Below are 14,445 nucleotides of genomic sequence, written 5' to 3' on the forward strand. Positions count from 1 at the left end.
ACTGAATCACATCTGCCAATCTTTTATTAGTTAAAGTACCTATCATTTTACTGCTCTTCCAAAAGGAAACCCACAATGATACTAATGAAAATGTACTCATTTTCTCCCCAAGTTCACTGTAATCTGTCTCTCTTGCTCTAATTTTCAACTTTTTTTTAAAAGAGGAAATCCCCTTTGGATTTTTATGTGGGAGAGATTCCTGTTCTTTGATTTTTAAAAAGCCTACTGTACAGTTAACTTCAGAAAGTAGATGGAATTGTTATATTGCAGGGAGCACTAAACCGCCTCAGATTTTTTTTTAACAGGTGAGGCAGAATATAAATGAGTAAATAAATAAAAGTACCACACTCTAAGTGGTAGTATCTATAAAAAGAGCTCAAATTGGGGGCACCTGGGTGGTTCGGTGGGTTAAAGCTTCTGCCTTTGGCTTGGGTCATGATCCCAGGGTCCTGGGATCGAGCCCCGCACGGGATCTCTGCTCGGCAGGGAATGTGCTTCCCCCTCTCTCTCTGCTTGCCTCTCTGCCTGCTTATGATCTCTGTCAAATGAATAAAATCTTTAAAAAAAAAAAAAAAAAAAGAGCTCAAATTGAATGATTCTCACGTTTGGCGTCACCATCTGTATGTCTGTATGATCAAGTGTAAGTAAAGCTCTTTAATTGTTGTAGTTATGGTGCCCTTTTCTCCTGCCGTCCTGCCGGGTGTTTTCCTCCTCTGTCCCTGAGGCCTGCCCTGTTGGAATGGAGCTGGTGGCAGGTTTGTACTCGGGCCGGAGCCTGCTGCTGCACCGGTGGCCAGAGCTGCCTTGTTGAGAGTGGTGAAGAAATCAGAATGTCCTCAGAATGTTGGTCTTTCCCTTCTGAAACTATCCCTGGGAATGTAAGGGGTCCATGGGAAAAGCAGACAGGGACAATGGCCAGGAAAAAGGTTGTTCTCGTGAGTTTTAAACAGAGAGATTAGGAAGAATGGATGACATGGAAGAGTTGTGGTGAGGGAGGGGACTTTAAAAGTAACGTGGAACGCCTGTTGAAGGCCTGCGTGGTTGTGAGTAAGGAGCAGTAAGTAAGTCTTTAGTTTTCTTGGAAATTAGTAGGCCTTTTAATGTTGGTGTTTGACTTCATTTTGATCGTTTTTGTTGAACATTTCCAGTTGTGGATTAAAAGGTTTCTTTAGAAACTGGTGAGGGTTTTGGAGTGGTGGGATACAAGCAAAATTTTAAACTGGTAATTCTAGGGGCCACTGGGTGGTTCAGTCATTAAGCATCTGCCTTCGCCCCAGGTCATGATCCCAGGGTCCTGAGATCCAACCCCACCTTGGGCTCCCTGCTCAGCAGGAAGCCTGCTTCTCCCTCTCCCTGCTCATGTTCTCTTTCTCTCTCTCTCTCCCCCTCTTAAATAAATAAAATCTGATAAAAAAAATAAGAAAGTAATTCTAAAAAGGGGATTGTGAGAGGAATCAAGGTCTGAAAGGTATTAACACAGACAGATTTCTCAAGGACGAAGCAAGTATCAAGAAGCATCTGAGTTATTGAGCATCTGATTCATTTTTCCCATTCTTAACATAGTTGATCAACGATAAGAATGTAGAGTTGTAAGAGCTCTGCAGAAATGGAACAGTTTCTGGGAACATCTGTGCTGGTGTTAGCTGTGGGTTTTTGGAGACACTAGGAAAAAAAAGACATCTCTTCGCGGGTGAGAAAGACCCAGAAGTTCAAAAGTTACAGGAATTGTACAAGCATTGGCTCTTCTGGAAGGTTTGTTGTTTTTAGTACTTGGGAGTTTTATTACTTACTAAAATAGTGTATAGTACAGAGCCTGGTGGACTTCACTGGACTCACAGCAGAGGCAACCTCCTGTCAGGTGACCCACAGTCAGCCCTGCTGTGTGTTGCCTTAAATCAGACATCACCACTCTTTGCAAGGAACTTTATTAGGGCTCGCTCTTTCCCAAATGCATTCTTCTTCTTCTCTCTTTTTTTTTAAAGATTTTATTTATTTATTTAACAGAGATCACAAGTAGGCAGAGAGGCAGGCAGAGAGAGAGAGAGAGAGAGAGGGAAGCAGTCTCCCCGCTGAGCAGAGAGCCCGATGCGGGACTCGATCCCAGGACCCTGAGATCGCATGGGTGGTTCAATGGTAGAATTCTTGTCTGCCAGGACCCTGAGATCATGATCTGAGCCGAAGGCAGCAGCTTAACCCACTGAGCCACCCAGGCGCCCCCAAATGCATTCTTGCTTGGCAGCAGCTTCAGTTGCCAAGAGTAAAAAATAGGCGGGAGGTCCAAGTTCTAGGTTTTCTGAAGCTGCAATAAGGCTGTAGTTTGGTTCATGTTAAGGTTAACTGTTTGGCCTCCACTGTGCGTAATCATGTGCATAATCTGTAATTGGAATGGACTGCTGTGGATTTGGAGATGAATGTTACCTTGAGCTAGCTGAAGGGTTGGGGTTTCTGGGACCCTAAATAAGGCCACACTGAAAGGAGTTACTTAAGGAAAAAAGTTACGAAATGCTGATTGTTAGTCAGCAAGTTCTAGAAATTTCTGGATCCCATATTGCCCTGGAGAGTCCTACCTTGTTCTTATAGCTAGGTTCCTGACAAATCACTTTCCCATACACGAAATAGATAACAGATACAGTTTGGGGATCTGTCTGCCATTGTTGGGGTATTCTAAGGTACATCACTGTAAGGTACATGTAAGTGCACTTTTTTCATCTGTTATAGGCCAGTCTTCTAAGGTGTGCTACATGATAGTGTAGATTAATCACAGAGCATATAAGCATTGATAGCATCTAGTCTTTTTTTTTTTTTTTTTAACTGCTGAGAAAATTGGGGCCCAGAGAGAGTCAGTGACAACTCAAGGTTATACTGCTAATTAGAAAGCTGATTCCCAAATCCAAGTTATCTGGCCCATTCTAGTGCTCACTTAACTCCTTTAATATAAACTGTGATCATGATTATCACGACACTTGCCATTTGTGTACTTGATGTTTGCCGAGTGTTGTGCTGAGCATTATGTATCTGTCGTCATAATCAACCCTCTTCCCAACTCACCCGCAGCTGTTCAGCATTGTATAGGTGAGTAAACTGAGGCTTGACGACTTGCCTGGGGGAACACAGCCAGTAACCGCTGGGACCAAGATTTCTGTCTAGTCTTGGCTGATGCCAAAGCTTTTATTTTTTTTTTTCCCTTTTTTTTTGGTGAAATATTTCTATCAAAGGTATAAAGTATAATATAACAAATACCCATCACTTAAAGAAGACATTACCAATCAGTTGAAGCCCCTTGTATTTCCTTCTCTTTCTCTCAAAAGTAAACAACCACTTTCCTAAATTTTTTTTTTTTAAAGATTTTATTTATTTATTTGGCAGAAAGAGACAGCGAGAAAGGAAACACAAGCAGGGGAGAAGGCGAGGGAGAGGGAGAAGCAGGCTTCCCACAGAGGAGGGAGAGGGAACTACGTGTTAGATGCCCTGGGGCTCGATCCTAGGATCCTGGGATCATACCTGTGCCAAAGGCAGACACTTAATGATTGAGCCACCCAGGTGCCCCACTTTCCTAAATTTCAAATCTGTGCTCTTAACCACTAAGCTGTAAGTTGCATTTACTAAGAGCATTTGCTAGGAGCTAAGATTCAGTAATGAGCAAGAAAGACACATTCTCTGTTCTTGTGGAATTTCCTGTGGGTGATAATGAAATTCTTGTTCCTTAGTCTTTCCAGACACTCAGTAGCTGGTAGGAAAAGTAAAGTTTTCATCAAGGAGGTCTAGGAAGTCCTTCAGGAGATCACTGGTGATATGCTGGATGTTTGCCTAGATGTTATACACGCATAGTACTGTCTTTAGAACCTATGTGTCTTAGTTCATTACTCAGTTTTTCCTCCTTGAGACCAAACTATACGCTGCTTTTATGAGCTTTTTTATTTTCTGCTATGTTTAGAGCAGAAAATATCCCTTTCTCTTTCCACCTTTCCCTGCCCCCTTTCCCTTTTTTCAAGCACAATTGAGCATAGCACTTGATCCCTACCTCTTTCATAGCAGTTTTATCTATCTTGCTTAATACATTTTCCATATTATCCCACAGAGTGTGTAAGTTTAAACTTTGCATTTGGAAGACAGTCATGTGAATACTGAGCAAATGAATTGGTAGGAGTCTGCACAGGGAAGATGGGTCATGTAAAACCATAAGTTAATACTGTCTGTATGATCTTCCAGTGGTTTTTTCCCCTTGGTTTGTCCAGACATGAGCAAATATGCCAGAATAGAACTTGTACTCTTGGATAGAAGGTCTGTTGCAGTGTTTCTCAGTTTTTGAGCCATCTCTACTTCTCATAAATACCAAACTGTCGTGTCCTCTTCATTCTGACAATTTTCTGAGTGTTCTACAATTCAGTTCAATTTTGACACTACCCTGGGTTAGCATCAGATCCTACAAGTTAAAGTCCAAGGTCCCCAACAAGATTACCCTTACTTCATTATTTTTTTTTGAAGATTGTATTTACTTATTTGACAGAGCACAAGCAGAGGGAGCGGCAGGCAAAGGGAGAGGGAGAAGCAGGCTCTCTGCAGAGCAGGGAGCCAGATGTGGGGCTCGATCCCAGGACCCTGAGATCATGACCTGAGCCAAAGGCAGATGCTTAACTGACTGAGCCACCCAGGTGTCCCTACCCTTACTTTAGACCCCAGCTACAACTGGGGTCCCTAGATTACCCACACTTCTTGGCTGACTACAAGTTTGGAGCTTCCTGCAACACCCTTAGGTTTGATAATTCACTAGAACAACTCACAGAAGTTAAGAAAGTACTATACTTACATTTACACAAATGAACAGCCAGATTAAGAGGTATGTAGGGCAAGGTCTCGTAGGATCCTGAGCATGGGAGCATCTGTCCTTATGGAGTCAGAGTGTGCCACCTTCCTGGTTCATCATTATGTTCACCAACTAGGAAGCTCCCCTGAGCTTTGATGTCCAGAGTTGTTTTTTTTAATGGGGATTCATTATGTAGACATGATTGATTAAATCATTGACTATGTGATTGAACTCAATCTGTGGGCTCACTCTTGCCTTCACCCTACCAGCTGCTGGGTTTTGGGGTGGGGCTGAAAGTTCCAATCCACTGATTGCATGGTTGGTTTTTGTGACAACCAGTCCCCATCCTAAAGCTCTCTAGGCCCTCCTGTCTAATCAGGATAAACTCAAGTTTGTTGAAAGAGACTGTAACAAAAGATATTCCTATCACCTAGGAACTTCCAAGGGATTTTGAAGCTCTGTGCCAGGAACTGGGTGGGGACAAAGACCAGATGGATTCTTTATTACATCATGCCCTCCTTTAATATTATTGGCAATTTCAACATTAATTGCACAGAGTCATTTTAGAATTACTTAGAATTTAGTACTTTTAGAATATATTTCTTTCCTCAGAAGTTACCCTACTGTTCATAGCTCTTCAGCTGCTGTTAAGAAAAACTTTGAATGGGATAGTTCCAGAAGCTCCACGAGGTAGAACTTAATTTCCTAAATGGCAGGGCTGAAGCGATAGCAGTGCTGTTGTGCTTGGGCAAGGAGAAAGTAAGTCAGATAATTCAGTCTGGCTGCTGTGCTAGAGGTCTTTCTCCCACTCATATAAAATTAGAAAATTCAGTTCTTTATCAAATATTTTATTATTACGGTACTGTAGATGCAGACACGTTAACTATGTACGTTGTATTCGTAACAGTTTAGTGTTCAGTTATGTGGCACAGAAGTAGTCCAAAGAAGGAAAGGGAGGGCTGCATTCGCCCTGGGATGTCTTTAGGGAAGAGGTAGAATTTGTGCTGCCCTTGAGAGATGGTTAACATTTGGAAAAGCAGAGGAGGGAGAGGGAACGATGTGTTAGATGAAGAAAACCATGTGAGGAGGCAAGATCCATAATAGCCTGTTTGTGCTTACACAGAGCAGAATGGCCTTATTTGAGCAAACCATGCATGTGGAAATAGTGGGAAATGAGATTAGATAGATGAGGTGGCATTAAATTATGCATGATTTTTAAAGGCCAGCAGAATGTTTCACCTTGATGTGGTAGGTAATTGAGAGTCAAGGCTTTTGATCAGATGAGTTAGAAAATGAAAAGATGTCTAAGAGAGAGGGGTTGCCATTTGTATTGTGATGGATTTTAATAAGAGGAGAGGTTGGAGGAAGGGATAGAAAATATCCTAATTATAGAAAGGTGGGAACTGAGAGAAAGGAATTAATATTAAAAATTTCAGAGGAGGGACGCCTGGGTGGCTCAGTTGGTTAAGCAGCTGCCTTCGGCTCAGGTCATGATCCCAGCGTCCTGGGATCGAGTCCCGCATCGGGCTCCTTGCTCAGCAGGGAGCCTGCTTCTCCCTCTGCCTCTGCTTGCCATTCTGTCTGCCTGTGCTCACTCTCTCCCTCTCTCTCTCTGATAAATAAATAAAATCTTAAAAAAAAAAATTTCAGAGGAAAATTTGTCAGAATTTGAATGCTCAGTACAGAGGAAGGGTAAATCAAGCATGGCCAGTTTTTGAGTTTTTGCTTTTTGTCCTGATATGTAGAAAGAATATTCTTTTTTGGTGAAAATCTCATAAATCTGTTGGTATATAATCTCTATGAATGTAAAAATAAGGAAGAACTAGTGCCTTGATCAGGTATATCCCCAGCACCAGGAATAGTGCCTGGCCTATAGAAGTCCTCAAGAAATATTTCTTGAAGGGGTGAAATAATGCATTTAACTTGCCATTCTTTAGGTAAATTTTAGTTGCCCTTTGTAAAAAAAAAATTTTAAGTAGGCTCCATGCCCACTGTGGAGCCCTGTGTGGGGCTTGAACTCGCAACCCTGAGATCAAGACCTGAGCTCAGATCAAGAGTTGGATGCTTAACTGACTGAGCCACCCAGACACCCTGCCATCTATAAATTTAGAACATGCCAGTTTTTACTACTAAATAGTGACTTTTAAAATAGTACTTGTTAACATTTTCTAGGAGCAAAAATTGTTTATATTTGTTGTAGAAAATTGGGAAAAGATACAGAAGTACAAAAGCACAAAGAAAGTTGCAATTATGTTTACTTCAGAGATGACTGCTGTTGGTGTATAGATCCTTCAGGGTTGTTTTCTTTTCCAGTGTGAATACATATTTATTTATAAAATGAGGTCATATAGTAATTCTGATTTATACCTGCATAAATGTCATTTTTTCGGAGTAAAATGGAACAATTTGAGCCTCTAAATAATGACAGTAGTGGATCATAATGCATAGAAGAGTGTAGGAATCCATGAGACCGTGCTGATATGAATCAGAAGGGAGTTTTTGCTTAAAGCAGAATGCAAAGTAATGTAGAAGGACTGATAGAAATACCACCACGTAACCACCACTAAAGCAACACAAGACAGAACAAGCAACACAAGACATGAATGGCTGCTAAAACCAGTAGGGGAAAGTTTGATGAGAAACAGTATTAACATAGTCTCAACTTACAGTTGACTATAGTGGCTTGTAGTCTCACAGGATACTTATCAATTACAAAGGGAATGATAATAACCTGAAGACACCACATCCTCCAAGTGATGAAAATTAACATCACCATTAGTGGGACAAATTGACATAGTCTCCCTTCTACTGTGATGCACTTTGAGGAATACAGTATCATTTCTGGAATGTTCCTTCGCAGAATGCCTGAAATTAATTATGAGATAACATCATACAAACCCAATTGAGAGAGAGTCTACAAATTAAATGACTTGTATTTTTTTTTTTTTTTTAATGCTGAGGCCATGAAAGATAAAAAGAGGAACTCTTCCAGACTAAAGACTAAGGAAACATGACGACCAAATGCTACATTTGATCCTGGGGGAAGAAAAAGATTTTTCTTTTCTATAAGAGATGGTAATGGGACATAGGGTGAGATGTGAAATAAGGTCGACAGAGTAGATAACAGCACTGTTAGTTTTAATTTCCTGATCTTGACAGTACACCGTGGTTATGGAAGAGAATGATCTCGTTTTTAGGAAATACATACTTAAGGTGCTTAAGGGTAAAGGGGCATCTACAACTTACTCTTAAATGGTTTAAAAAGAGTAGGGGGAGGGAGAGGAAAGGAATGATAATATAATGTTAACATTTGAGGGATTTGGTTAAAGAATAGATATGACTCCTTTGTACTATTTTTGCAATGTTTCTGAAAGTCGATACTTTCTCAAAATAAGTTAAAAAAAAAAAGTGGAACCAGAGCTGCTGGATTAGTCACAAGTGAATCAGTGAATATTTTAATTAATTTATATAGTTTTTGTGTATGTAGTGCTAGCTGACTTTAGGGGCTGTCATTCCTTCTCTGTATTACTGTCTTAATATTTTTTAATTTTTTTGAAGATTTTATTTATTTGGGGGGGAGAAAAAGAGCTAGCAAGTGTGCAAGAGGGAGCAGGAGACATAGGGAGAGGGAGAAGCAGTCTCACTGCTGAGCAGGGAACCTGATGCGGGACTTGATCCCAGAATCCTGGGATCATAACCAGAGCCAAAGGCTGACACCTAACAGACTGAGCCACCCAGGCACCTATGTCTTAATATTTTTTTAAAGTATGTTGCAGGAAAGAGAACACTGGCTTAGCCATCAGAAAGATGGGTTATTTTCTTAAGTCTACAACTCATTTTTTTTTTGTGAGCCCTTGAGAAATCGCTGTTTCTGGGTCCCAGGTTCTTCATCTGAACATTTTTGCAGGGGGCTGGATAAGCTGACATTGATAACTGTATTCTAGTGGTTCTTTGAGATGGACTCTGGATTCACTGACATGGTAGGACCTCAGAGAAGTGTTATCTTATAGTCAGCTACTTGAAAAAGGCCCAAGCCTTCAAACACGAGTAAACTGAAAAGATCCTCAGAAATTGGAGCTATAAGATACCTGTCGCTCAGTCTACTCTGAGTCTCCCCTAGGAACACTTGTTTGCAGCATACCCTTTACATGGTTTTGACCCACACTCTTTTTTTACTTTTTCAAGCCATTCATTATTTTTCTGGAGACTTGACTTGTGGTTTTCTTCACTGTTTCTTTTAGTCATCATTTTAAAAAAGGAATGTGACTTTTCTTCACTTTAAAATTTTCCAGTTCTTTCATATTTAGGCTTTACCTTTGGAAACTAATTTGCCGTTATGGCAGAGATTAATAGGCGGGTGGATTGTTTTCCTCTAGAATCACAAAAGGATTTAGTTGATGCAGTTGAATGTATATGATCAGAAAGTGATGGGAATGGAAATGAAATTTCCAAATGAAAATGAAGATTTTTAAGTTTGTGCATTAAAAATCTTTCTAGAAAAAAAAATCTTGCTGAGTTAGAAAATGTAACAGGAAAGCTACTTTTGCTCTCACTAAGTTTTTCTATATGATAACCTAAAAAAAGAAAGAATGTACGGATGTCCAAAGCAGACACACTTATCTTCTCTTGGTGAGGGTGTAAGTTAGCTTGTTCTTTTTTAGAGGTGATTTAACAATAGTTATTAAAAATGAAGATTATGCATGCTAACGAGTTCACTTCTAGGAATTTACCCTGTAGAAATATTCATTGCAGCATTGTTTATAAAGGCAAAAACTTGAACAGTGCTCATCATTAGAAGACTGCATTAATAAATTAGGACATGTCTTATGATGGATTCTTATACAACTGTCAAGAAATAATGTAAGAGATCTTTTATATTAATGTAAAATGGATTTCCTGCTGCTATTTTTAAAAATTGTGATAAAATATTTAAGGAATATGGTTTGACGTTTTAACCATTTTTGAGAGTATGGTTAAGGGGCATTAAATACATTTACAGTGTTGTGTAATCATCAGCATTTTTTCTATCTAAAACTCTTTAATCATCCCCAATAAAACTCTGTGTTTATTACATAATAACTGTACCTTCACTCATGTCAGGAAATTTTTACATATGGACATGGAATGCTACCCAAGTACATAATTAAACAATAAGGGAAATTGTAAAATAGTATGAATGCTGCGATTCTACTTGTAAACTGTGTGGTGAATTATTATAATAGGATAAGTAAGGAAAAAAATCTGGGAGACTTCATATACGAAACTGGTAAAAAGGGATTTGGGGGAAGATTTTTGCTTTTATATATTTTGATAATTTTTTAGTTTTAAACAATGGGCATGTGTAACTTTCCTAAACAGAAAAAAAGATAAACTTTAAGCATTGTACTAAAACTGGGTGAGTTGGATGCCTCTGATTTTAGCTAATGAATAACAGACTCTGCTCTGTTGTTGTTGTTGAATTTGAGCTTATGGAGAACCTAGGCATTTTATTATTAAAATAATGATGTTTGTTTTCACAGCTAGAGTTGGGAAGACATCACTGATTATGTCTCTGGTCAGTGAAGAATTCCCAGAAGAGGTAAACATTTTTATGTCTTTTCTACATTTGAAATCTTTTTAATTTATCAAAATTGAGTTGAAGTGAAATAAGTTCTGCACTTTTTGGCAGGTGTTTCCTTTCTGACAGCTGTGACTTTAAAAGGGCTCATATTAGTTTAAACAGGGCATCCCTGAAATGTAGCGCAGGAGCAAGAATCAAACCAGATCTGGGTTCACTAAGTCCTTTCCTTTTCCTCCTTTGGATCTTGGCTAGGACATTTGTCATCTCTGTGCCTTAGTTGTCCCATCTGTAAAATGGGAGCTGGAAGGGCTATTACAGATCATCTAAGCTGTTAATCCTTTCCTAAAAACAAAATGTTATTCATAACCCCAAAATATAAAATAGGCGAGTATTCCTTTAGTTGAAATAAGGGTGAAATGTCTAGCTGGCTCCCCACCTGCCTTCCATCTGACACTCCCTGGTCTTTGAGGCATTAGAACCCCTAGGATTCCAACCACATATCTGAGAACCTTTCATGTTATCCATTACATCATTTTACAAATGAAGAAACTAATTCATAACACCACTGAAAGGATTGTTGTGGGTCTCAAAGGAGGTAAGGTTAATGATAGTAGAGTAAGGTAATTTTATGATTACTGCAGTAAATTTGTGTTCCAGAATGAGGGACTGTTGGCTTGGCCTTATGTAAAGTTAGAATTCTTCGGGGAATGGGATTGATGCAAATGGGATGAATACTATTTATTCTCTTCACGTAGTTAGCATTATTAGTCCCACAGTTTGCATTTCCTTTTTCTTTCCTCTTGTTTAGTTAGGAATATCTGTATAATTTCATTGTTTAGACAGGAATTTGGTATATTATATGGTAGTGTTTTCATCAGTTACAAATGCCATGATGACCATTCGTTGTTTCTTTTGTTCCCCCCCTTAAATAAGATACTGAAATAAGTAATTACTTAATTTGTGGAATGAAGTGTATCATCATCATATGATCACTTGGAGTATAATACCTAAAAGTTTTCTTTTTTTTTTTTTTTTAAAGATTTTATTTATTTATTTGAGAGAGAGAGACAGTGAGAGAGAGCATGAGCGAGGAGAAGGTCAGAGAGCGAAGCAGACTCCCCATGGAGCTGGGAGCCTGATGTGGGACTCGATCCCGGGACTCCAGGATCATGCCCTGAGCCGAAGGCAGTCGTCCAACCAACTGAGCCACCCAGGCGTCCCACCTAAAAGTTTTCTATGATCATTTAACTGAGTTTAGAATTGTCATTTTAGCATAGTCCTCTTGGGTATGGATAAGAGGTTTTTAATTGATTTTAAAAAATCATAGTCTTCCTTTAAAAATGGAGTCATTTAATAAGGCTTATGTGGCCAGTTATCTTCTAGAAGAAATAAATTTTGATAATTTATTGTTTTGTTTGAGAATGGCTTTGGATTAACATAGCTCCTCATTTGTAGAGTATCTTAAGCATCAAAAAAATGGAATGAAAATAGCATTTAAAAATCAAATGTTTGAAACACTGAATTAACTTAGGTATTGTTTTAGGCTGTGTTAGAGCTGAAATATATTTAATATGTCCTGTGCCCACACAAGTAGAAATGTGCATGCTTTTTTTTTTTTTTTTTAAAGATTTTATTTATTTGAGAGAGAGAGATCACAAGTAGGCAGAGAGTCAGGCAGGGGTGGGGGGAAGCAGGCTCCCATTGAGCAGAGAGCCAGATGCAGGGCTTGATCCCAGGACCCTGAGATCATGACCTGAGCTGAAGGCAGAGGCTCAACCCACTGAGCCACCCAGGCACTTCTAAATGTGCATGTTTTTTTAAAAGAAGTGTTTTTCAGGGCACCTGGGCGACTGGGTTGTGCATCCAACTCTTGATCTCATGTCTTGATCTCAAGGTTGTGGGTTCAAGCACAAAAAATAAGCATTTAAAAGTATAATAAATCTTCAAAGGATAAGTATGGGTGGAAGGAGATAATATATAGGTGAATTTACATGATCTGTTCACAAGTTTGATGGATAATAGCTGAAGGTTTTTTATTTTTTATTTTTATTTTTTTCCTTTTCTGTGTTTGTTTGCAAATGAAGGTTCCTCCCCGGGCAGAAGAAATTACCATTCCAGCTGATGTCACCCCTGAGAGAGTTCCAACACACATCGTAGATTACTCAGGTAATGAATATCCTCTTGTGGGTGAAGCTGCAGGGTTAATTGAATAGTCCTCAAAGAAGGGGTACATACTGAGCTTTAAAAAATGTGCCAGGGGGGCGCCTGGGTGGCTCAGTGGATTAAAGCCTCTGTCTTCGGCTCGGGTCATGGTCCCAGGGTCCTGGGATCGAGCCCCGCATTGGGCTCTCTGCTCAGCAGCGAGCCTGCTTTCTCCTCTCTCTGCCTGCCTCTCTGCCTGCTTGTAATCTCCGCCTGTCAAATAAATAAATAAAATATTTAAAAAAAAAAAAAAAAGTGCCAGGATAGGCGTTCCTTTTTCTCTAGCAATAAATAATCATTTCCTAATCTTGTCTCATTTATATCTCCTTGCCAACCCCCACCCCATACCCCACATAAAGCCTCCATCTTGTAGTTCTCTGTCCTAGATCTACTAAGCTGGGTTCCATAATAATGAAAAAGAAAGAGTGATGATAAATGACGAGTAGTAGATAAATCATTACCCTCCTTGACTTGGCATGTTTGCAGAGGTAAGTTCTGGATTAATTTTGTTATCAGGCATTCAGGAATGCTCTTATAATGTAGAAAGAGTTCTGAGTTTGAGAATTTGTTGAGTTCTAAATTTGTTCTTTAATTTATCAGAATTGTCCCCTCCCCAAAATAACAGTTAAAACAGTTGTCAGCTTGCTTACATTATATGATAATAGAAGCACATTTGTATTGCTTTTAATAATTTAAAATTTTTCTACCCACTAGTACTTACTTTTTTTTCTTTCAAAGATTTTATTTATTTATTTGACAGAAGGGGGTGGGGAGAGTGGCAGACAGAGGGAGAAGCAGGCGCACTGCTGAGCAGAGAGCCTGACGTGGGGCTCCATCTCAGGACTCTGTGATCATGACCTGAGCCGAAGGCAGATGCTTAACGACTGAGCGACCCTAGTGCCCCTAGGACTTACTTTTTAATCACTAAATTATTTTGCTTGTTCTGGGACTTCTTTAAAAAAAAAAAAAAAAATGAGGCTGCCTGGCTGGCTCAGTTGGTAGAGAGTGTGACTCTTGATCTTGGGTTTGTGAGTTCGATCCCCACGTTGGGAGTTAGTTGTAACAGATGGATCACTCTGATGGGTTATGTTCATAAAGTGGGAAGCTATGTGGGGGCAGGAAGTATATGGGGAATCTCTGTACCTTCCACTCATTTAAAACTGTACATTTAAAACTGCTCTAAAACATAAAATCTGTTTGTAAGAATGGCATAATTAGATTGGTAATACTTTGTTTTCCTAAGCTGGTATTCCACATACTTTAAAACTGAAATACCAGGATTTGCAGTCCAGTACATATGATTATCAAACTCTTAAAATTTGGCTAGTCTAAGCTGAAAAGTGCTGTAAGTATAAAATACAGGTGGAATTAGAGAAATGGTATGAGGGGCGACTGGGTGTCTCAGTGGGTTAAAGCCTCTGCCTTCGGCTCAGGTCATGATCCCAGAGTCCTGGGATTGAGCCCCACATCAGGCTCTCTGCTTGGCGAGGAGCCTGCTTCCTCTTCTCTGCCTGCCTCAGCCTACTTGTGATCTCTGTCTGTCAAATAAATAAATAAAATCTTAAAAAAAAAAAAAAAAAGACTTGGTGTGAGAAAAAGAATGTAAATCTTATCATAATTCTTTTGTTGAGTACGTGATGAACTTTTAATATTTTTGATACCTTGGATTAAATGAAAATGTACTTTTACCTGTTCCTTTTTACTTTTTGAACAGGAAAGGGGCATAGGGAGAGGGGGAGAGAGAACCTTAAGCAGGCTCCATGCCCAGTGCAGAACCTATCATGGGGCTTGATCCTACGACCCTGAGATCGTGACCTGAGCCAAACTGAAGAGACAAACCCTTGAGCCACCCACGCACCCCATCCTTTTGATTTTTTTA

At 39.5% G+C, this 14,445-nt stretch overlaps 1 protein-coding gene across 9 annotated transcripts in view; it reads left to right on the top strand.

Annotated features, from left to right (window-relative positions):
• The window catches only part of RHOT1 (ras homolog family member T1), a 93,266-nt gene that overhangs the window by 37,190 nt on the left and 41,631 nt on the right, over positions 1–14,445 (top strand). For all 9 annotated transcript variants that reach the window (XM_044248371.1, XM_044248374.1, XM_044248372.1 and 6 more), the window contains 2 exons: positions 10,324–10,382; positions 12,449–12,530. In XM_044248371.1, the coding sequence (XP_044104306.1) occupies positions 10,324–10,382; positions 12,449–12,530 (141 nt within the window). The remainder of the gene's footprint in view (positions 1–10,323; positions 10,383–12,448; positions 12,531–14,445) is intronic.

This window comes from Neovison vison, chromosome 5, assembly GCF_020171115.1.
Source record: "Neovison vison isolate M4711 chromosome 5, ASM_NN_V1, whole genome shotgun sequence".
Classification (NCBI taxonomy): Eukaryota; Metazoa; Chordata; class Mammalia; order Carnivora; family Mustelidae; genus Neogale; species Neogale vison.